At 33.6% G+C, this 24,159-nt stretch overlaps 2 protein-coding genes across 2 annotated transcripts in view; one reads left to right on the forward strand and one right to left on the reverse strand.

Moving 5' to 3' along the window:
* The first annotated feature begins 1,684 nt into the window (after nt 1-1,684).
* LOC120345467 (YTH domain-containing family protein 1-like) lies at nt 1,685-9,242 on the forward strand. The gene is made up of 5 exons (XM_039414924.2): nt 1,685-1,844; nt 3,527-3,610; nt 4,467-5,413; nt 6,514-7,186; nt 7,576-9,242. The coding sequence occupies exons 1-5, from the start codon at nt 1,821-1,823 to the stop codon at nt 7,630-7,632; spliced, it is 1,785 nt and encodes a 594-aa protein (XP_039270858.2). The 5' UTR covers nt 1,685-1,820; the 3' UTR covers nt 7,633-9,242.
* Nucleotides 9,243-13,727: 4,485 nt separating this feature from the next.
* Nucleotides 13,728-24,159, reverse strand: part of LOC120345498 (brefeldin A-inhibited guanine nucleotide-exchange protein 1-like) — a 32,299-nt gene continuing 21,867 nt past the window's right edge. The window contains exons 29-42 of the mRNA XM_039414964.2: nt 23,111-23,263; nt 22,444-22,561; nt 21,766-21,874; nt 21,042-21,156; nt 20,472-20,629; nt 19,692-19,831; nt 19,448-19,537; nt 18,607-18,782; nt 17,965-18,132; nt 17,293-17,423; nt 16,712-16,877; nt 16,334-16,463; nt 15,493-15,610; nt 13,728-15,079 (exon numbers count right to left, since the gene is read on the reverse strand). Of these exons, the coding sequence (XP_039270898.2) occupies nt 14,945-15,079; nt 15,493-15,610; nt 16,334-16,463; nt 16,712-16,877; nt 17,293-17,423; nt 17,965-18,132; nt 18,607-18,782; nt 19,448-19,537; nt 19,692-19,831; nt 20,472-20,629; nt 21,042-21,156; nt 21,766-21,874; nt 22,444-22,561; nt 23,111-23,263 (1,907 nt within the window). The 3' untranslated portion in view covers nt 13,728-14,944. The remainder of the gene's footprint in view (nt 15,080-15,492; nt 15,611-16,333; nt 16,464-16,711; nt 16,878-17,292; nt 17,424-17,964; nt 18,133-18,606; nt 18,783-19,447; nt 19,538-19,691; nt 19,832-20,471; nt 20,630-21,041; nt 21,157-21,765; nt 21,875-22,443; nt 22,562-23,110; nt 23,264-24,159) is intronic.

The raw sequence follows: 24,159 nt of genomic DNA on the forward strand, positions 1-24,159 counted from the left end.
AACAGAAAATGAAAATTAACAATGTCATCCTCTTTTGCTAGACTTAGGGACCCAGTACTGGGGTTCTCCGATCATCGACACTCTCAAACACACATGGTTTCAAAAATTTTCTCTAGTTCTTTGCGTTTTTCTAGCAACCAGTCAGTTTTTCGTCATGTTTTTGACGCAAGGTGTAGGAAGATTTTTTTTTCGGTCAAAGGCCGGGGAAACGTGCATTGGAATGTTTCTCCATAATGCGACGATATTGTAAGTCAGTTTCACGCAAAAAGTCTTGAGTTTGACGCAATCTCGGACATTATGCATGTGAGCTTAGACGTTTTGCAAGCTGAGTTCCTGATTGAATGTCAGGATTCCAGTTTTGCATGTCTGATTTCTCATTCAAGAAATCAAGATCATTTTTTTTTTGGTTTTGACTCGGTCATGTTATGATATCTAGCAAATTGATTGCCAACTTCCTCTTTCTGAATAGGCCTCAAATTATTTTAGTTTTTAGTCATTACGCAAGCATTATTCAGTTCCTCCTCCTAACTCTACCTAATTTCATACATATTCCTTTTACAAAAAGTGTTGATTTAATAAATAATGCCAGCTATTTGAGAATGTATTTATTTAAAACTTAATCGTTTTTATTAAAAATCTAGTAATTCAGGAAAGAATACCACAGGATATTCTTTACTGCAGAAATACATTTTCAGAAGCAATACGCATTTAAAAGTATTGTTTCACAAATCGTTTGATGAATGTTCAATTAATCCATATATTGAAATTGATTACACATTTATTTTTCCATTTCTCTACTTGTTGTTAGGCTACTATTGGCAATGGAGTTGAAGTAAGTACTTAACTATCAGAGGAGCATGAGTAGCCGATGTAAGTATTGAATGTTTTTTTTCTTGGCAACATGCTCACATTACTAGGGTGAGGGAATAAATACTTAGCGGTATATTTTTTATTACTATGGCAAGTAAATTGACAGATGAAATGGAATTCATACAGCGACAATGCCACACTCCTATATTATAATCTTTTATCTACTGCAAATTCTTAGGTAACCAATGTAAGTGTGATATGACCTGCTTTCTCATAAACTTGTTGGTATAGCATTCTAGAATGAAAATTATACTTTGATGTCAATATAGTTCTGACTTCAGTTATAAGGCATTATTTGAAAATATTATAGGACTCCATCATCACTGTAAAAGCTATACACATATCAACACATGTCTGAAGACTGAACACATATCAAACAAAGTCAGACATATAGGCTGAAAAATTGGAATATCAGAGAGACTAAAAATAGTTATATCCTGATTTAGCCTCATTTAGTTAGTAGTTTTTCTGTGACTCGATTATGACTAACAAAATTGTGAGATATTTTTAACAAAAGCTTAATAAAACCTATCCTATCCAAAATCATCACTTGTCAGAAATTGTGTACTGAGTAACATTATATTGAAAAGAGTGAATATGGTGAAGAATAGTAACAGACTGCTTTTGATGTCATCTATCATATTGCTTGAAATTAATTTCTTATTCAGTTTATTCGTTTTCTTAAAAACATACCGGTAACTTAATCATAGGTTCTGATAAATGCAGTGTATATTTTTAATATTTCTGTTAAACTATTTATTAAGTTCATCAGAGAGTCTACTTTCCTCTTCCTATTACACATTCTTTTCACTTCCTTGTACTGAGTGATAAGTTATATTTTTGTGCAAGTTTAGCATTAATATTATCAAGTTAAATAAAAACTGTAGTTTCAACTTTACCGAGTTCTGTACTTATGGGAAATATTGCATGGTGAAATTATTGAAAGAAACATGTCCGATGTTACTCTGAATCAGGTATTATTTTATTATTTATGTGTTATCAACTTATATTGCAGGGTTAACACCTATTTGTCACATACTAGAGAAAAGAATACAGTAGTTCGAATAAACTTTTGAATTTACAAACTTAGAGCAATTTGTCATATATACAGGGTAACCAAAAAATAGAAGCCACAAATTTCTTAATTATCTATACGAAAATGAATTACCACTTGAACTTCTGTTTGTGTATGATTGTACCCAAGCGTTTCAGTAATCTAGGGCGCGTTGCACAAAAGTTATGTTCTCTCTAGAATATGCTATAAAATTTGGTTTTATTTTAATGGGATGACCAACTCAGAGTTATATGCTATTTCGAATACATTGCAAGATAAAATATTCCAAATTGGTCAGGTTCACCAAAGAACATATAGTCAATGTTCAGGTGGTTTGAATTTTAAAATTCAGTAAAGTTAGAATAAACAATGATTTGATACAGTTTTCAGAAATCAAATAAAAGCCATTTTGATCTCAAGGTGATTATAGCTTTTTATATGGAACTATTGTAAATTATTTATAAAATTTAAAAGATCAAGTATCATTAATTTCAAATCAATTGGAATATATTTTATTTGTATTGGACATCTCTTGTGTGCAATAAATTAACTATAGGCTATATTGAAATTTCAAGTCAAATTGTCATGTCATACATTCTTCTTAGTTTCAATATGATAATATAGTGTCAAGCACATATATATAGATGGAAAGGTTGAATTTTAATATATCAAAATACTTTGCAATGCAACTACATAATATAAGGGCAAATGTTGTCATTTAGCTAGGAAACAACATTTTACATAACACAGCAATGATGATACATACTTCGTTACCTCTGAAAACCCTGATAAAATCAATTGAATCAGTCGAACAATACAAGTTTCAAGTTAATCAATGAATCCATTATGTTGGTATTTGGGACAATTGATTTGGTAGGGCACAGATAATACTCATCTGTTTCCATTAGGAATTGTATTTTGATGAGTTCATTTGATATCTGTTATATTTTTCTGAACTGTCAATTTTTTCATGCTAGCGTTTTGGTGTACCATACTTTGACTACTCTGTTACATGGAATAGAGATGCCCTAATGTGACATACATAGGTTATTCTTATTTCTCTGTTATATTTCTGGATGGTGATATATGATATTATTGCATTGCATTAAAGTCTGATTTTCATCTTTCATTTAGATTTATTTCCAAAATTAATCGAAATAACTTTAAATTAAGTTTGAACAGAAGTCTGTTGGTACTGCCACTATAATGTTATACAAATGTATATATTGTTAAAAAGGATTTTATTGACTCGTTTTTGTCTATCACTTTTCAAGAACAGTTGTTTGCTGATTCAGTATATTGATCATTCGTAAATAGTATATAGTTGAACCATGACCAATGAAGATTATAATAAAGTCAATCAATGCATATTTGATCCCTCCAATCCATAATTTATCTCATTATCATATCTCTATCTATCATAATGCAGATTGTTCTTCTGGAGGGGTCCAATTTTACTGGCTATTAAAACAAAGAGTTAATCTTCCTATAAAATCCCTATATACATTCAAAATACGTTTTATATCGATATAAGGATTTTTTAATATTTTGAAGGATTTTTTTACTCCATTGTTTACAAAAAATTTTTCATAATTCTTTTAGAATACAGATGGTCTTCCAAATGGATTAGATGGGAAAGATATGGTGCAAGAAGGATTCTCATCCAGTTATTTGCAAACCTCTCAGGTTAGTTATCACAACCTTGCTAAATCAGTCCAAAATCTAATATTTGGTTTTGTTCAATTGAATGAGTGGCTTATGAAGGACCGTGATCAAGATGTATAACTCGCTTGTTGTTTTAATTTTGTTTAAATAATACAAGTGCAAACGACTAGTTCTGAATATTCCTTTATCACAATTTTTTCTTTTATTGACTTTGAGACTTTGGTATGCCGGTTACTGTTTGGGACACGATATAGGTAATACTTTTTTATGAAGCTTATTATTGTTTTTTGAAGTTAAAAATGTAATGTTCATTATCTGTATTTGATGGATGCTGGAATTGAATGAAATAAAAAATTAATTATACAAGCAGTTACCGGTAGCTTTATTTCTTGACTCTAAAATTTTTTTTAGTATCTTCAATAACTATTCAGTCATTGCATTGATTCATGTGCCAAGTCTTATATCTATAGGCGAGTTCTGAAACTAAAGATATAAAGTATTGTATTTAATTTTCTAAACGTATAGCTTAATTTAGGCATGCCATCATATTCGCTTGTTTGAATAAATTACTTTTAATTTTAAGTGAGGATTAAGCAATATGCAAATGTTTTGAATTTTACCTGATTCACAAGCTTGATGCATTTATGGAATCTGAAAATATAGTAGCTATTGATTGATGCCTGATAGCTTTGTTAGCCCATAGTGCTTCAAATTTCATTTCATCAATTCATGATTTTATTAAGCCCGCACGTATAGTAAACAATACTGATGATGCAATAATGCATGTGGATTTATTTGTGCTGCATGATGTAACAGTGGCACTTGTAAATTGTATTTCTACTTCAATTTCTAGTCAATTTCCCATTGTATTTTTCAGCAACCCAACTATGGTCTACCTCCAAACGACCACTACATTCAAAGCTATTATGGCCAAATGGCATTCCCATCATACATGGGTGAATGGTCGACTGCAGGAGAATCTGTGCCATATTTATCTGGATACAATAATATTGGAAATGGGGAACCGCAGCATAGTTTCATGCCTGATGCTATGTTTGGTCAACAACCTAATAGCATAGGTAATGGACAACCATACTTCAATGCTCCTATGTTCCGACATGGTAATGAGTTTACGGCCTGGACATCTCCGACGGCGCATAGCACAGGCTTGGACACTGGTGTTGGACACCAACCATCGCCAAATGCTTATAATGGAGACTATTACCAGCAAATGATGCCGACTATGCCGCAGGATTATTTGGGAAGAAACGAGATCATGGGTAATCCAAATAACATGGGGAACATGCCTAGTCACAATAATCAAGGTGGAATGATGCCTGGTGGAATGTCAAGTGGTGATGCTGGAAATAAGATGCCTACTTCTCCTAATTCGATTAATGTAATAGAACATGGAATGCACAATTTGAATGTTCATGGCATGGGTGGTGATGCAGAACCTGTGGTTGGTAAAAACGTCCAAGTTGGTATTGGAGGTGGGGTCAATCAAGTAGCAGACAGTCCTGCAATGCAGAATAGTTTTAATAATTCCCAGGGACAGGCAAAGATGGCACCTGCTACCAACAATCAGCAGGCACCTTCTGTTCCAAAGCCAATTTCGTGGGCTGCCATTGCTTCAAAACCGGCTAAACCCCAACCAAAGCCTAAACCCAAACCAACTGTTGGCTTGCCACCACCTATTAAACATAACATGGACGTTGGTAATTGGGACGCAAGTAAGGTACCCCCAAGAGTAGCTTCTAATGCCCATTTTGGTCAAGCTCCTAACAACTGGGCTGGTTCGAAAGCATCTGGATATACTTATGAGTGAGTAGGATTTTTTGTAATATTTTGTAAGACTAATCAAATTGCTGTTCAACTTATTAACATTAATTGTGACCATGTCTGGGTAGCTGATTTGAAATAAAAATGGCTCCAACTTTTTCGCCAGCATATGACACTTTTTTTCATTGCTTTTAACTTTCCGACTGCATGTTCAACTCCATAGCTAATAATTTTGTTGGTGCTGGATTGTATTATTGGTATGTGTTAGAAATTTATACATATGAAAAAAAAATTTACCGGTAACTGCCAAAAGCTGGAACCTCTAAATATTTCAGTTTCTGTGGCATAATAATTTTTCTTGTATAGGGTTTTATTATTTGTATTTTCATCGGATTTTATTGTTTGTATGATTATGAAGCATTAGAAATTTATAAATGTAGAAAAAAGAATTTCATAGCTAATAGCTAGAACGGCTAAAAGTCCTGATTGTATAAACATGATTTTTTCGAACACAAATGTCTATTTATAAAATTTGATGTGATTGAGCTCAAAGTGTCTAAAATTTTCCTGAAAAGAAAATCTATAATGTGACAATGTTATTATGGAAATACGGCCAAATTGAGCAAAAGGCAAAAAAAATAAATGTTTTCAAATATCTGGATACAGATAGTTATACTTTTTGGAGTTGCTTACAAAATTATCAGCAAAAAATTTTGTTCTAAGTAAAACAAGGAATAATACACTAAGAACAATACATAAATAAGATATTGCACAATGTATACAGGATGGATGTGTTTATTTAGGAAACATCGTAAATATATTTGCATATGGTAAATATTTGATCCACGCAGAGATTTATTAATAAGTTCTTGCTTTCCCATACACATATATGAATAGTCAGTTGATGAAAACAAGATTTAACATTTCATTTGTGATTCTCTCATACTGCAAGTGCTTTAATTTAATTTTTGTGTTAATATCCTTAAAATAAAAATACACCTATTTTAGTGAAAGGTTCTAAATTTTAAGCTTGTTTTCAGAGTGAAACTCTAATAGTAGTTGATACTCATTGAATACTTTGATTTTCATTGATTGAACAATAATTTTTTTTTTGCTTACTTTTTTTATTCTGACAAATTTAGAAATGGTGGTGATGATTATGAACCTGCGGAGTCAAATAGTTCTGAGAAAGAAGCTCAAGATTTGAAAAATAATTCTCCAACTTCAGCAGTGGCTCACCCTGTTCTCGACAAGCTTAAACTCCAGAATGAGTATAATCCGAAGCGACTTACTATGGACCTTCGCAATGCTCGTTTCTTTGTGATTAAGTCTTACTCTGAAGATGACATTCATCGCTCAATCAAGTATAATATTTGGTGTTCGACAGAGCATGGAAACAAAAGGTTGGACACTTGTTTTCGAGCGCAGAAAAATCGCGGTCCTGTCATCCTTCTCTATTCTGTCAATGGATCTGGACATTTCTGTGGCGTGGCAGAGATGAAAACCTGTGTGGACTATAGTAGTCGTGCCGGTGTTTGGTCGCAAGATAAATGGAAGGGCAAATTTCAAGTGAAATGGATCTATGTTAAGGATGTGCCCAACACTGTATTGCGCCATATTCGACTTGAAAATAATGATAATAAGCCGGTTACTAACTCCCGTGACACACAGGAAGTTCCTGCTGAAAAAGGACGTCAGGTTCTGAAAATTATTGCTAACTATAAGCACCAAACAAGCATCTTCGATGATTTTGGACACTATGAACGTCGACAACAAGAAGAAGAAACACAGAAAAATAGAGCAGCTCAAGCAGCGGTAAGTTATTCCTAAATCTCAATTCAGATTTCAGACATTCTATATCCCGCACCAAATGGTTAGAAACCCATTCCTGTGGACAACTACTATTTTAAACTCTGGTATGAAGGACAAAAATATGAACTTCTTCATATAATATTTTGAACATATTGAATTTTATTTTATTTCATTGAGACTGGGTACTATTTCAGTAGATCAATTGAAATGTTCAATTGAGACTTGGGTTCAATTTCAGTAGATCTTAGATATACGGTTATACAGCTTGAAAACCCTAAATGGAAATAGAACAGTAAGACTCTTCAATACATTTTAATTTATGTATGTTAGTTATCACAGTGTTTCCGAATAATCACATTTCATGCAACAATAATGTATTATTTTTCTTTCAGAGCCGGAAATCTGGAGACAGTCAGCAAGGCTACGTTCCTAAGACTACTACTGCATAAAGGTTTTAGGTTGAAATATAATTCCATCATCGCCCAATCTTGTTTATCGATGTATGTTGTATTTATGCTCATTTTTTTCCAAATTTTAATCGTAATCGTGCTCATGATCTCAAATCATTGTAGGTTTGGACTAACAATTACCAACGATATTACGCTATTTTTTGCGATCATATCTGTTCAATTTTATTAATCACTTCACTTGAAATGCTTTTAAATTATGTCATTTCCGATGTCTAAAGTTTGGTTAAAATTTTTGTCGACTTGGACAACTGAAATGTAATAGCCCATTTAGTTGTTGAAATGCTAGCAGTGTATGTATTGGAAATTCCAAGATTGTATATAATATATAAATAAGAAGTCGACAATATGCTATTTTGTTTGGGTGTGAATTCTTCATCAACTGAACTAGATCTATCAAAAATACTTTGTAATAAAACTTTAGTATGATTTGGTTATGCATTCTGAAACTAATCTGAAAATTTCAATGTTTAGTTTCAGGATATGGCTTACACCCAAATAAGGATTGGTTCTTTTTCGATGGATTTGTTAATATACTTATTTGGGCTTTTCTCTGTAGACTGTAAATATTCTGCACGGCTTAGGATTTTCTTGCCTCTGTAGAAGTGTAATATCAGTGCGATATGTCATATCCTTAATAAAGACGCGCATTGACTACTGGTATATGACATTTACTCTGTAAAAGCATGTGGAATTATACATTTGCCAGTAGTCTGTTTGGGTGTCTGTCACAATTTTGTAGTTCTCGTAGTTTTTGTTTTGTAACTTATTCAGTTTCTGACCCCAATTTGTTATCCCCAAGCATATACAAGACTCTTGTGAACACAGAAATAATAGATCACTTGATATGCAGCAAAATCCTGGCATATAAAAATACTGTTTGTAGTGGAACCCATTATACTGACAAAACATTAATTCCATTTGATTGAATTTCAAAAATAATATTGATCGTAGTCCTATGCTAACTTGTGAGAGATTCGCCAAGCTCAGTTTTGAGCAAGAGCTTTGAATCAAAAATAACTATCCACAGGCTAGCATACATCACAGATATCACATTCACCCACATATTTGATTCAGGTTTTTGGTTAATTCATGATAGAATATACAAAATGTTGTAAAATTCGTGTCTATCCCCATATTTGGGTCACTATTCTAAATTTCTTTGATTCAATTGTCTGTATTTCTTAATCCTAATTTGCAGAAAATCGTGATTCGATATGTGAGGAAAAGTTCAATTTTTTTACATAAAAAATGTTTTTTTTCTGTACAACAACTTCATTTTAAATCATTGTTTACAAAAATGATAAATGTGGAACCCTGTTAAAACTTTATTCATGTGTCACGCCTAATTTTAATAATATATACCATATTAATGTCTGATGATGGATCGCATGTATATTTGCTTAATCGTTTTCAGTTAATTTAAAGTTGAATCACATATGTTCTTTCAGAAATATTTCATTGTAATCTGTGTCATTTTTCAAACGATGTCATTGCGATTGTATCTTTGTGTACTGCACTGCATTTCAATATGATTTGTTGACTTAATTTACGACATATACGTAATTGCAAATAGACTCGTCGGCTCTGTCTACCGTTATTTTTTCCTTGTAGCAAAACTCATGGTCTGTTTTGAAGTACTGCCTGAAGGAATGTGTTGAAGGGAGGGAAAGAGGATGGCAGTACACAGTTTTATTTAAACTTGTATAAATAAGAGGTTGACTCGGCACTGCGCAATCAGTTGCTTCAAATTAGTCTCAAAACCACGTGTTCTATAATTATGCATAATACAATGGTGAATGCATGAAACTTCGGAATGTCTAGTAGAGTCTGACGCAGGGAATGGTGGCTCGTATGCAATCGTACCCTTTCAGTATGAATTTTGATTTGTGGTGTGCTCAACGTGTCATTGGTACGGTGCGAATCTGATGGGGTGGCACATGTGCACTTTGTCTACTTGTTGGTGCACCCTCAAGGATCTGATAGTTATTTTATTGGGTATTAGTGAGTACCGGTACTGAACTAAATCGGGATTGTCGTGATATGTCAGTATTTGAGTCTTGATGTACCGTACACTACGGACCGGATGCTGATTTGATCCGATGACGTACCTTACCTGTCCACCACAACGCAGCTTAAACTAGCAGATCGTGGTCCTGTACTTTCGGCTTAATTTGTCATCTTTTAGTTGCAGTCGGCAGGTAAAATTTCATTTACAATGTTAAATATTGATGCCTGCATGGGATAGGATTTACATGAGAGGATGGCGATAAGACGGCTCAATCATATGGCGAATTACGGCCTCTTGTCCGGTTACCAGTTCAAGTCGGTTATGGAATTAGTTAGCCAGTTATTTGTTTAGCCAGTTATTTGTTTTCGGAAGCATGTACTTGATGGTGGAGGAAGCTGTAACCGACCAGCGCCTACGTGAACCACCCCACCGCGACGAGGAGTCCAGCAATCCTCTCGCACATAACCATCGCCGCATGGGATGCGAGCCCACGCAGGGTAATCAGAGGTGCGGTGGCGAACGTATTCCGAACGCTTAGCACGATGCGCCACACGGCCAACCATATAATATTCTGTTCATTGCATACTTTATTTTATATCATACCAATATTTCATTTACCGTCGAAGGACATGGGCAACCTGATTAAACCTATTGCCACTATTCAAGGAATGCCAGCTGGGCACTACGTGGCATGGAAATTTCAGAGGCAGAAATATTTCGAAAAAAATATATTCAAGCAGTAGAAGTCGGAACCTGATTAATATACCCAATGGGTAATTTAGAATCAGCTGCTTAAGTTATGTTATATCATATTTGATAAAACAAAATTATTTCGACTTGTCGCCACTGCGAGCGTTTCATCATCAACAGCATCATTTTAAACTATTTGCGAGTTTGCTGCTCTGCATTACATTAGATTCACTTTTCGGTTTCATGTTGACCAACAACATATATATCAGTTCGTAGTAGTATATATTTACGATCAGTTAATCCCCACATTTTATTGCTTATAGGCTATACATAAAATAGGGTGTCTCCAAAATGTCGTGTCCCACAATACAGTAACACGATGATAAGCAGAACTGGGGTAAAGTTCACGGTGTAGCCTACTCAAGAGCAAGAGTTCACAAAACGAACTGTTCACTTCGTCGGAGTAACAAAGAAAGCTTATCTCAAGAGAACATTGAATCCCCTAATATATGGAATTGGTGAATATCGATTTTCTTTAAATATTGGCTCTGAAATTTTACTTTGTGACCTGCACCATTTGAATTTATGAAGGAGGTCTTCGGGGATTCTGCTGGTAATGCAAAAGGTCACAAATAGTGGACTTGCACGGGTCACGTGACTTTGTTTACTGGACGGCAAAAAAAACGTCCAGCTGGCTCCTGTCAGTTGCAAGTCGGATTATACGTTTCCGTTCTGTTTGGCTGTTGAAAGTGGATATTTCGTATTGTACCGTTGGCTGTACGTATAGTATAGGATACTATAGACCAGGGCTTCCCAAACTAGAGGTCGCGTCTCTCGAAGAGGCCGCGAAACGAATTTTAGGGGCCCCAAAGGGAGCACCAGTTTTACACAAAGTAATATATCTATTGTACTTCTCCAGACTCTTGATTCGAAATACAACTATTCAAAATAATGTGAAACAAAAATTTCACGATTCCTAATAAACACATCATCATACTGTGTAAATAAGACAGTGTCTTCAATTTTATTTCGAAAATAACAATAGGGCTTATTTTGGGGTGATGTAGAGAATAACGAGATTTTTTATTATGCCAAATATGAATACCGATTTCCATTACTTATAAAAAGCACGTCTTCATTTAAAATAACTGTTACATATAGATTATTAACCATTGAAAAAGTAGAAAGAGTTGAAATTTTTATGAGTATAAATTTCTTGCTATCGACTAGGTCTCAGTGGTTCTCGAACTTCATTGTATTGTGACGCCCTTCAAAAATAGGCTCAAGTTACGACTACCCGTAAAAATACGTATTGATACCTTCCAATAAAAGACTTTTTTGGCAATGATTTTCATATAAAAGAACAAACGAAACATAACGACAGTCAGTGAAATAATATTTAATGGGCCTTGGTAGAAAAGTCTGTTCATATAAAAACGAAATCGCAAAGGGGATAGGAGTCCGCAACGCTTTTTGAACCAAGAAAAATAATCTTTATCTACAGAAAACCACATTTTCATAATTAAACGTTTTTAATGTAACACCATCACAGGTAGGATCGATATAATCTTCCCTTTGTTTCTGTAAAAGTAGAAGATATGGGTTGTTTGAAAGGTTCACGAATCACGAAATTTTGCGACGTCCTATGCTAAGATGGCGAACCTTTTTTGATGAATTGGTTGAAAATTATATTTTTATCGCGTAAAAGAAGAGAGTGGGTCACATATATTTAATCAATATTTGTATCTATATCTAAGAATTTTCTAACACAAATCTTATTAGTTTCTGTTGGTATTGGTGTAGTTTTGGGCTTTACTTATGCAGCACTTCTATCAGGGACTTTTTATTGTATTCGATTTTATGAAATTAAAGAACGAAAACACGCGTATCAGCAACAATTGAAATCATAACTTATTCAACTTCAATTATGGAGTGTTTGCAAAAATTCAAAATAAATACCTTTCTTCTTCGATTGTCGTGGACATTTCTGAAATTGTGGTTAAATCTGTGTAATCTTCAATGAAAAACATGGCTGTTAGATTAAAACCAGAGTCAATAGTGCAGTTCTCCGTGGATATAGGTAAAGTCTCGCTTGTCCCAGGAAATGTTGCTTGAGACGAAGAGATAGCAATCCAGCTATTAAATGTCGTTCCGCATACGACTTCTAATAAGCTCCCTGCAATATAAAAATTATTTCACGCAACTTTTTTAAAGAAAACATTGCCATCGTAAATGCGCATACTTTACCACACACATTTCATTGCAAATTGCCGTTAAGCAAATGACTGTTACCATGGAAATTCAAAAATCTAGCCAATGTTATTATTGCGAGCAAAGCATTCAAAACTTACTCCCAAATATAACAAAGTCAACGATTTGGAAGGATCCATTCGAAGACTCCATTTTATATGTGATGCCTTCAAACTAAACAAATTTATGTAGGCTACATATCGTTATGTAGCACATTCTGAGTTTATACATTGCTATATTTTCAATGTTTGAGATTGGTTATTCCCTGGAGCGCTGACTATCAAGAACAACGTTAATCCTGCGGCCAAAAAGAAATGATATATTGGAAAAAATTGACTAGATAGACTCGAATTCTGTGCATCAGTCCGGTGTGCCAAGCTCTATCAAAAGCTTTTTAAACATCAAAGACAATTAATTGATTTGGTATCACCGCTTCGATCTAACGACGGTATATTAACATATCGGAAGTGGAACGATTTGACGAAAATCATATTGCGTATTCCTTGATACCTAATTATTTCGTGGTCCACCAAGCGCTTTTTTTTGGTAAGCTAGGTCTCGAGGAAATCTTTACGTGTTTTGTAGTATCTATGTTTACTGCAACTATCCAGACAATATTTTCCCACTTAGACAAAAAACAAACGTCTGGATCAGCCTGGCTTACGTAGGTCTATTTTAGCGCTCCTCTGACGGATAACTCGCTATTTTCCTTGTCGTGAGTAACTGGTCGGCTTATTAACTACCAAAAATACCCCTATTACGGCTTCTCAAATTATGTCATTGCGGATTGCCCGATGTAAAGTTACCATCAATACATGCCTGATTGAAGGCAAAGGCAATTTTACCCCAACCGTACCGATCTGTCAGCGTGACACACATGAAAAACAAACAAAGAATATCAAAAATATTCAATCAAATGCTGTTGCAAATCGGCTAAATCGTTTTGGGGTCGTAATCAATTTTGTCATAGAACCCAAGCTTAAGAACTTCTTTGAATCTTCATAGCATAAATACCACCTGTCAGGTATAGCTGCCATAGATCTTCAAGCATGAATGTTGATGTTCAAATAGTACTTAACAAAATTGAATACATTTCATACTATACTGCAAAAACCATTCAACAAGATTTAGCACAATTATTTGTACTTCAGCATATTAATGTAACAAAATTCAAGCGCCACCCTTTATGCACGCAACAAAAACATTGCACAAATTGTTTCACTTACTAACATTTGCCATAATTAACACAAATTATGAAAAGTACAAGAAAATTGAATAGATAGAGACGCATATATATATATATATATATAGGTGATATCAATACAACCCTGTGTGCTAAACTTGAATACATAACAAACCACATAAGCATGTGCCATTGTATTGATATAATTCGATAAAATCTCGAGACATAATAACACCAATCACATATGATTCAAGGATACCGTAATTGACCTTAAATTCTAGATTTACTACACAACTCATTTGAAAGCATAGCATAGGTTAAAACAAGTCAATTTTTTATGGATAGGCTATTTTAATAAGTCTTGAATCAATGTAGTAACAGATAGGTGGTCGCTTCTTTCATGAACTGAGAAAATATCTGAATTTCATCATTCATGAAATATAAGAGTTGTTTAAACAATCGATCAAGAACCAGCCGACTTCTATTGCAAAGTAGGTGATTTACGGTAAGTGATTGTTTTTAATTAATATTTAATATTGTGAAAACATAAATACAAATAAAATATTTCTCAAACGTAACTACTATATTAGTGCGAGTAACAGTACCTAAAATTATACAGTATGAACTAGTAAATAGCTATAGACACGCGGCATCCAGTAAATTACAACCAAAATTGTTCTATTATAACATAAGTTTAAAACTACATAATGCAAATCTCTTATATATTTGAAGTGAAAACACTAATTCAATGCATGATTTACAGGCCACTAACTTCTTGAGCATTATGACATCGGGTTTCAAGTTATGACTTACTTTCGAGATGTAAAGCTGTGCACTGGTGATTATATTCATCGACACATTTAATTTATGTATATATAAATTATAGCTGAACATGCTGTTTTTACCCAAATTATAATTCAAGTTTCTTTAATAAATCATAATTATAATGTCCTTGAAATCGATAGCTTGCATATGATTACCAATAAAATCTTGAGAAATTTAACGAATTCTGGTCATTTAGGTCAAATTGCCCCCCCCCCCCCCCGTCACTGGAGTAGCATAATATTTATGAAGGTTTTGAATTTGAAAAGATTTTCTGTGAATTTGAGTCCTTGATTTATCCATATAAATGCACTGAACTGCAACTGTGCAGCAAGATCTCAGGAATTCGATGTCGTTGAAACAGCATTACATTGTAGGAAATATCTTCTCAATAACAACCTTACTTCTGGTTTCAATTCAAACAGGAGAAGATCACATAAAGGAGTGTGGAGCTTTTTTGTCAGTGTAAGGAACTGAAAATAGGAATAAATTCATCATATTACTGTAACAAGTACAAAATATTTAATATCAGGATATATTCTACTGTTCATAAGTTCTTTATTTTAGAATTATAATCCATTCAAAAACTTGCTGAGCAAAGTAAATGACATCAGACAGGGGGCTAAAGAATTTTTCTTTATCTTTACAGAATGACAATGGATGGACTTCTGGTACAATATAATAGGTTATGAACTTGATAAGAAAGCAGGCTTTGGCTGATCAGTACACAAACTGATATTTGAACACAGAATACCCAACATGCAATGACAACAGGTTTGGCTAGCAATCTCCCAATTTAAGCTAAAATGAAACCTAAAAAAGCAAAAGATTCAAGTTCTACAAGATCAAGAATGAGAGGATAGCTAGAAAAGAGCTACAAACTCACTGGTTTTTCCTCCAATCTCAATGTCCGAGTAATTAGAAGCAATAGTACTGGTGTCCATGCATCCCTATGTGTTTCAGTTGTAAGTGATGAAAAATATGATAATGCATTCAAACATACACTGAAGATAAAAGAAATATTGATGATAAAAAAAAACAGAAATTAGGTGAATATCAAGTTGTTCTTTGGAGTATTGCTTAAAAATATAAATAACATACGCTTTCAAATAATTGAATTTGAACATTATTATTTTAAGATATGTTCAGTTATAATTCACTTGAAATTGGCATAATGAATGATGTTTGTAAAGATTCTGCCAGAAGGTCTATTATTGAGTTTAATGTGTATTTAAATCATTCCATTGCTACAGTATATCAGTAATGGCATTGTGGTTAATCTCTTCTTGATTAATTGTTCCTAACCATTCAATATTAATAGATAGCTTAGGTAATAAAAAATTAATATGAGAACATAGTACACAAGTCATAAGGGAATAGCAAATCCCCTTTTCTAAGGTGCAAAAAAAAGCATTTTACTGCATCTTAGGTACATAGCAATTTTCGTAGCTTGAAAAGCTTTTTAGACCCTCAAGATTGCTAAAACCCACGTTTTTCGGCCTCCAGGCAGACCCGCTAGTTGTTACTGTCTAACTTGGTAATTAGAAATTTCAGAACAAATTTTGAAAATTCTTGGCTACGCCCCCAAATGATACAAAAATTATTCTTCACTGGATGATAATTGAATAAACATGCTCACAGTAACAAACTTGCATAACTTGACTATTAAATGTAACCCCGCAACAAAGTTGCTTAGAATTGACACGAGTATCCTATTACATTCATACCTGTACAATAGAGCATCCACTCTTTCTGCAGTTTCTAATTGGTCCTTCATTCGAAATAATATTCTCAATGTACATGACAGACTGGTGCATTCTTGTCTTATCAGATTAGGTTTTGACTTTCCTTTGAATCCTAAATAAAAATGGTGGTTACTGGTTAGTTTATAATAAGTTAACAACCAATTTATTGGATTTGCATTTCTCCTGGTTAACAAATTGAACTCTCCCCTGGTTCCAATTTTGATTTTTGTTTGTTTTAAGCATTAAGTTTTATTATTTTCGCTGAAATTTTCGGCACATACAGGATAAATGACCCTTTTCAAGTCCATTTAATTTTATTCCTTATTCCTATGCTCACTATAAATAGCAACTTAGGTCTACCTGCTTTCCATAAAATAGTCCTCTGTTCATTATCGCCGTTGAATCTTTTTGCAAAGTCGTGAGCTACAAGCAAGCACCGTACCATAGTGAAAAGGTGATTTTCATTCAACTGACTAAACATTGCATCTTTGTGACGAAGTTCCTGTGCAATTGCCATTGAAGGAGTCTGCAAATGAATATTATATTAGAATAGGAATTCCTTATTTATCCAGGCATAGTGGAAATCTGATAAGACAAATAATCATATGGCGTATCACGGCCTCACGTCCAGACCAGATACTGGTCCATGTGGGTTACCGTATGGGAATATTTAACCAGCTATAGATTCAGATGCATTGACTTGATGGTGTAGCAAGGCGTAAACGAATAGTTATGTGGACCACACCATGGCAGTGAGGAGTCAAGCAATCCTCTCGCACATTATTATCACCCATGGAATTTAAATCAACGAACCTGCGCAGGCTAATCAGCGGTGGGATGACAAGTTGGTTTCTGACGCTTAGCACTTAGCACCATTGAGTCATTAATACAATTTCTCAATGTCAATTTTGGAATATTATTATTCTTTATGTACCGTGTACCTGAGCAACAGTAACATTATATTCATCATCTTTCTTTGTTGTTGTTGGATAAAACAGAATTCGATCGATGCATTCTATCATCTCTGCAGTCAAGATGCAACGAAGTTGGAGAGTTTGAAGTTCTGCGATATCTACCAGAAAGAAGGAAAATACAATTAATCTCTTCAATGCTATGCACAGTCATCCCTAACCACCTGACTGTAAATCCATACCTATCATAGAAACAACCACTACTGCGATACACAAATCCCACTCAAAGGCCTTAAAATTGTTCCGAATGTCACTGAAATGAAAGGCCAGAGATTCTTAAAGTTTCTCTGTGTCAAGTAAGAGAAGGCACATTTGCTATTGGGATATTTTGATATAGCATTCTACAGGGCGACTGCAAAAAATAAAAACCCATAAATTTATTAAAAAAAATTATAACCCATCAATTTCTTAGGTACTTACAAAAATGAACAAAAAATTTATTTAACAATTAACAATTTTGTTTGTATATGGTTTCAGTAACAAATGACTCATGTTGTTTTTTGGGGTCACCCTGTTATGCTAATTCATAGGTAAAAGCGGTAACGTTAATTGTCAGGCCACTGTATAACACCATCATCATCTTAGGTGGACACTCAAACTGATGCTTATTCTGTGGCCAAAAATATTCGGATGTTAACATACCATCATTTCCTGGTTTCCACGTCATGAGTTTATCGGCAGAAACCATTTTAAAAACAGTCTGTATAGTATCACAAGTAACTTTCCACGTTTCTTTTGTAAATTTTGTTCCGTTTGACAAAACTAAATTTTCAAGGCAATTGACACCAGATCTTGCTAGTTGTTCATTTTCTATAAGAATGAAGAGCGTTTATGGCATTGCATAGAAATAAGAAAAATCCTCATACTTTTTGAACTCAAAGTGGTTGCAGCATCAGAATTAACTATAATGGCATGGCAAGTCAAAATATCTTGTCCAAATCCCATGCCCAGCACCTCATCCAGGGTGTTGAAATTTGGGTTGTCAAGAAGGAAGATTGACGTCCTACCGATCTACACTAGGCTAGTAGCTAGCAGCGTTTGCTCGCACAGAACTTCTCTGTGAGCAAAACGTAAATTCGTTTTCTGATAAAAATGAAAATTCTTCAGTAACAATTTTGAACATTAATTACGATAATGACAGCAATAATATGGAGACAAAACGATACCCATCGAAAACATAACTCATGGTTTCCGAAATGTAAAATAAATCATTTCCAAAAACCAGACTTTCAAAGCAGTTTGTTGTGCCCATTATACTATATAATAGAAATTCTTCAAACCCACCTTTTTCAACGCACCACAAAAGTTGACCATATACATCATGTAGTAATGTCGGAGAAAGAGTTTCATAATATTGCGTAAAAACATCACATACTGCAAATAATGCATGATTGCAAGTGGTTGCAAACCAATCACTTTTTTCTAATTGAAGTTCAGGAACTTTCATTTGATCAAATATCCTTAGAAAAAAATAAATAATAATTTTACATCACGCGAAAAGTGGTTAGCCAGTAAAGAAAGATTAAACAACTTGGGTTCGAATTCGATGCCTGCCCGCTCACTCAGAGATGGCTAAAACATTATGATTTGTTATTTTGAATATATTCTGAAAGAATTATATTGCTAAATATAGATTACCCAAAGGTGATCTTATTTCAGATTTTCAAACAAATTTGCGATATTGCATATGATTAATTTCAAATGTTGTCAAATATTAATTCATTTTGGAAAGTTATGTGTCACTAAAACATTGTGGCTGCTCACAAATCAGTAGCTGTTTGTGCAAAGCCTTGATCAGAATATTGTACTACAGAATATCGAGAGATGAAAGTACCATTATCATACGCAATGTTTCAGAAAAAGTGTTTTCCAGGGAATATAAGTTGAAGATATTAAACATGGTCTAACCAGCAGGCCTATCCAAATTTCATATACTATTGAATGAGGAATAAAGAGTATTAATTTCTGAACGGTATATTATATGTGTTAATTGAACTGCAGTGATCTTTTCTGATCGATTACAAATACAAATCAATATCTAGAAATGCAGGATATATGGATGGGCAATTAAGAATACCGAATCTGGAGGATTCAGATTTTTTTTATTCAGAAAAAACTTTGCTACCTGAATATGATTTGAAACAAATCGTTCCACCAATCAGTGTGAAATGAATCTCCGTGTGTTTTCATTATTTCAAACATGACAGTCAACCCTCTGCAAAAGAAAGTTTGGTAACATATAATATAGAATGAAGAATAATCTTGTTTATTGGTGTTATTTTATGAATGATTATGAACAAAAGCACACAAAGAGTTGGAAACTACCTATCAAAAACTTTTTGGATTTGCAAAAAAAAAAAATCATTTACCTTGTTCTAACGTCCAACTTGCATCTGCTGATAATAATGGAAAGTTCGAACAAAATTGGAAACCACCCACGAACCCAAATATTATCACGATTAGGCATATCAGGTTTTGACGTATCTTCTCCGGAATGTCTTTCAAAAAGCTGAAACAATTGCATGCACCAAAAAAATATACTACATGATAAAATGAGGAATTAAATAATTAGCGAAATTATATGCATTATTTTTTTGTAAACCAGACAATATGGATATTCATTACCTTGCTAAAAGGTTCAAATGTGGAGCTGTATCAGGACTGAAATATTTCTATTACTCCAAACAACCATAATTAAAATTTCCCACTATATATCTATTTCTTACAATGTTCAACTGAATGAAGCGCAAAATACATCTTTGGTTTGAAGTATTTTACATCCACTTTTAAAAACAATGATACTAGAATATTGTCTCAATATGTTATCATAGCCCAGTGGTTCACAAACTTTCATGAACCATAGGCTGCCCTCTAAAAACTCAATTTTGGATTTCTAACTAGTTTCGCACATAGTAAGTTTTCATCAGTTATTTTATGCACCGCATTTAATAATAAAAAAGCCAACAACTCAAAGTGAAAAAAAATAAAGGCATTCAAGACAAAAAAAATAAACAAATCAAATTAAATTTACCCCAGATTAATATAGTCATCGCGAATTGTGGAATATATTCGAATAACAAATTTCTATATTGAATCCACAGAATATCTCGCTCAAATTGATCGTAGAATGAAAAAAGAAGAATACTTACATCAGGTCGCTGAGCAACATAGTCTGCACATTGTCTTATCAATCGAATTGCTTCCATACTTGTGTCGGGAAAAGCACAACAAGAAAATTCCCTGAGTGCTCCTATTGCATCTTGGAAGCAGTATATAATGGACAAGAAATAGAGGTTGAAGATATCCGCTGAATAAAAAATAATAATCAGTTATAGTATTGAACAATTCATTAAGTGATCAAAGTGATTAAATAAGTATTATTTTCAACACTCCGAATAGTGACTCTCAAATATTATTCGAAATAAATCTTGGGTTCAAACCCCATGCTTATCTAAGAGTATATAAATAAGTAGGTAACTAGGTATGCTATATACCTAACGAATAAATTGTAATCCTGATATACGAGTTTTTACTTATCTCAAGTCTTATTTGGGGCAAAATCAGTATTAATTAGTAGTTTATTTCTCACCATACTTAAAATACCCTTGTATGACATTACAAAGTAAAAATGACATTTCAAGGTAAAGGCGCAAAAAACAATACAATAGAGCAGCGACAATCATAAATAAAATGAAACAAGGCATAAGAAACAATCTTACTTATTATTGTTGAAGTAGCATGAAAAGCCAGTTCAACAATGTTTTCATCATGATGTGAAGCAGCTAACGTAAAGACACCAAATATGTTTTTCCAACCTGACTTTATGTTCAATGCCTATTGATAGGAACAAACTCAATGTATTGAGAGAAATTTGAAATATCAAATGTATAACTAAACAAAAAACCAATGCTCAAATAAATATATGCTTTGATTAAGAGCTGCAGCTTGCGTGATATACATTGATATATGCCAGGTATCAAATCATTCAAATTGCGAGTCAATTCTCACAGTCGCCGCAATTCACGTTGGTACCAGTAAGACATCAGCATTGTAGCACCAGGTTTGTTGAAAGGATGGCAGACTAGCGCAATGGACATAATACAAATGTGAGCAAAATTTTTGGTGAATTTTGAACCATATTGGAATGAAATTATATTTAGAAAAAAACGTGCAAAACAATCCATATATTGTACACTTTATATTTTTAACAATACGAAGACATTTATGTGCAGGGAACTTCCTATTTTAAGGCATCTCTACCATTCCACTAACGCTGTGTACAAACTGTTCCTGTGTTTTCAGCATATTATAGTTACACCAGCATTTCTAAACCCAAGAGTTACCACAAACAAAGGTTGGTCATAAAGAATTACATGAAGTGATGGTAAAGATAATAAATCAATTACTGATCCTATCCTCCTACATATAGAAATTTCGATTTACCTGAGATGAGACCATTTGAGCAATGCACCTCACCACCATGTCTTGTATATTTGGTGAATTATGATGTTTCATTATATGTTCAAACGGCCGAAGAAAATCTTTCTGAAAGCTGAAAAATATTCAGTTTAGATATATAATTGAAAAAAAGAAAACATTTATATTCTAATCAAAGATTTACAGAACAAATCGGAAACTCAAATATGTCGGAATTCGCGATGTTTAGCACAGTAAATATATTGTGTTTTTTTTTCAGAAGGCCGCAATGGGAAAAAAAGAAATCGGGAAAACAAAACTTAACCAAACACTGTATTTTACAAACTAGGAAGTGCACTTTAAATCCTGGTTATCTCAAAAACCAATTTACACTCAGAACCAGTACCGATGAATATTGTTTTATAAACAGCCCGTCGTTTTACGTTTTCTTTGAATAAAATAAGAACCATAATTTTCATAAAAATATCGAATTTTTTTGTTTATTGAGCTTTGTACGGTAACTCAATATGCCCTAAAATAGCTGCATCTTATATCCCAGTATGTATGAACAAAACCTCAATCTAAGCAATTTATTGACAGTGTGCTTTATAACTCAAGTGTGCTCTATGGACTCTAACATACTGAATGAGTAAAAATTGTTTGTCGAAATAAAAACCGAAGAAGTAATATGCATGATTTGTTTACCTGAAACCTGGCAATTCTCCTTTTTCCAAGAATTTCATGGATAGTTGTCGTAAACTATCAACAGCAAAAAATGCAATGCTTTCTTCGTCACTACATCCTACTTCATTAAAATAGTCACCTGAAAACAAAAGATAAAATAAAGGTAAAAACTTCATTGGTCAGACTAAGAATTACATGCCTCGTTTAAATGTTTAACAGAATCATTTTGGTTAGTGTATAGGTAATAAGTTGGCAAAAAGTAAGTGTACAAATAGCAAGTTGGAAGTAGTCAAAATTTGTCAAACAGAAGTCGGGAGTTGGTTCTGAATGACTCGAAGTTTTGAGTCTCATGTGCACCACATAGTTTATAATTTCCACAAATATCGTTATGTAATGTAAAATTGCATTACAAAAGTACTCATAGTTTTCGCAAAAAAGGGCGCTAATAGTGAAGCCTGTTCATGTATATCCTGTCTCCATAGTTATTACCTTTAGAAAAATTGAAGATAATTGTACATTGTGTTCAGATAATCATACAATTCCTGATCACTATTAGGTCAATAATAGCCCATCTGTTTTGAATATTAACAGATCTTTTACTTGTACTGCCTTTGATAATAATCATTCAATGATTTTATATAACAATCATGAAACAAAAAATAGGTATATTATGGAACTGAGCACGTACCAAGAATGGCCCATATTCTTGACCATTGAATCCTGATCCTTCCCATGTTATAATAAGATATTTCCACAATTTTTTGCAAACAAAACATTCTCGGGTGGAGTTGGTTGGTCAATTCATCCAGAGAAACTTTGCTCAACCAACGGACGAAATCAACTTCAGAAAAAAGGGTTCAGTTAACAAAATTGAAAAGAAAATTAAGTTCAATATGACTATAAAGTGATAAATAGTGGATGAGTGACGCTATCGAGAGTGCTCGAACTTGCAACCAGACTATCCTGTGAATATTAAAGCAAAATAAGTTTGAATGTTTGAATCAGGGGTCGGCAACCTACGGCCTGCGGAGCTATTTAAGCCGGCCCGTGACGCTTCACTGAGTTGTAGTAACAAATTATAGCTGTTTTGTCGATTATATTCTTTACGCAAAAGAATTTACGTGTAGACTAAATTATATTATAACGTAACAAGTATGTAATTTAAAATTACTCGTTTAATGAGCCTATAATTTAATTATAATTTAGACAAATGAAAACAAAATGCAGAAAAGTTGATGCCAAGTGCAAATGGTTTAATGGCGCAAAAAATATTCAAATGGTCAGTCTTCGCGCGCTGCTTAAAATTTAACTTCTGATCTGTGTGATAAAATGTGATTCATCGGTCATCCATTCGATTTTTAACATTCTAAAAATATGTGCGGCCCGCCAATGACTTTTCACCTTTAATTTTGGCCCGTGAGCGATAAAAGGTTGCCGACCCCTGGTTTAAATGAACAAACTCTATCAGTATGTATATTTGAATATTTGAGGTATTCTAGAGTACTGCTATTGTTATATAATTCAATATTTAGGTATGTATCAATATCTGCCTTCTTGGCAACATTCGTATGGATGTGAAACATAAATTTTCGGAGCTATCATATTGCATATTCCGAAACATCACGAAAATTATATATTAAACCAAAATCTGACAAGAGGAATTTAGTACAAGAGGGATAGATCAGACGGTTTTGAAATAGATTTTGGGTTATGATAACAAATCGATAAGCAAATATG

The sequence above is a fragment of the Styela clava genome, chromosome 8, assembly GCF_964204865.1.
Source record: "Styela clava chromosome 8, kaStyClav1.hap1.2, whole genome shotgun sequence".
Classification (NCBI taxonomy): domain Eukaryota; kingdom Metazoa; phylum Chordata; class Ascidiacea; order Stolidobranchia; family Styelidae; genus Styela; species Styela clava.

Excerpts from the sequence above, each read along its gene's own strand:
- LOC120345467 (XM_039414924.2), top strand. The coding sequence starts at position 1,821 with ATGTCCGATGTTACTCTGAATCAG. Across the intron at positions 1,845-3,526 it reads CCGATGTTACTCTGAATCAG|AATACAGATGGTCTTCCAAA; the intron begins GTATTATTTTAT and ends TAATTCTTTTAG. Across the intron at positions 3,611-4,466 it reads GTTATTTGCAAACCTCTCAG|CAACCCAACTATGGTCTACC; the intron begins GTTAGTTATCAC and ends TGTATTTTTCAG.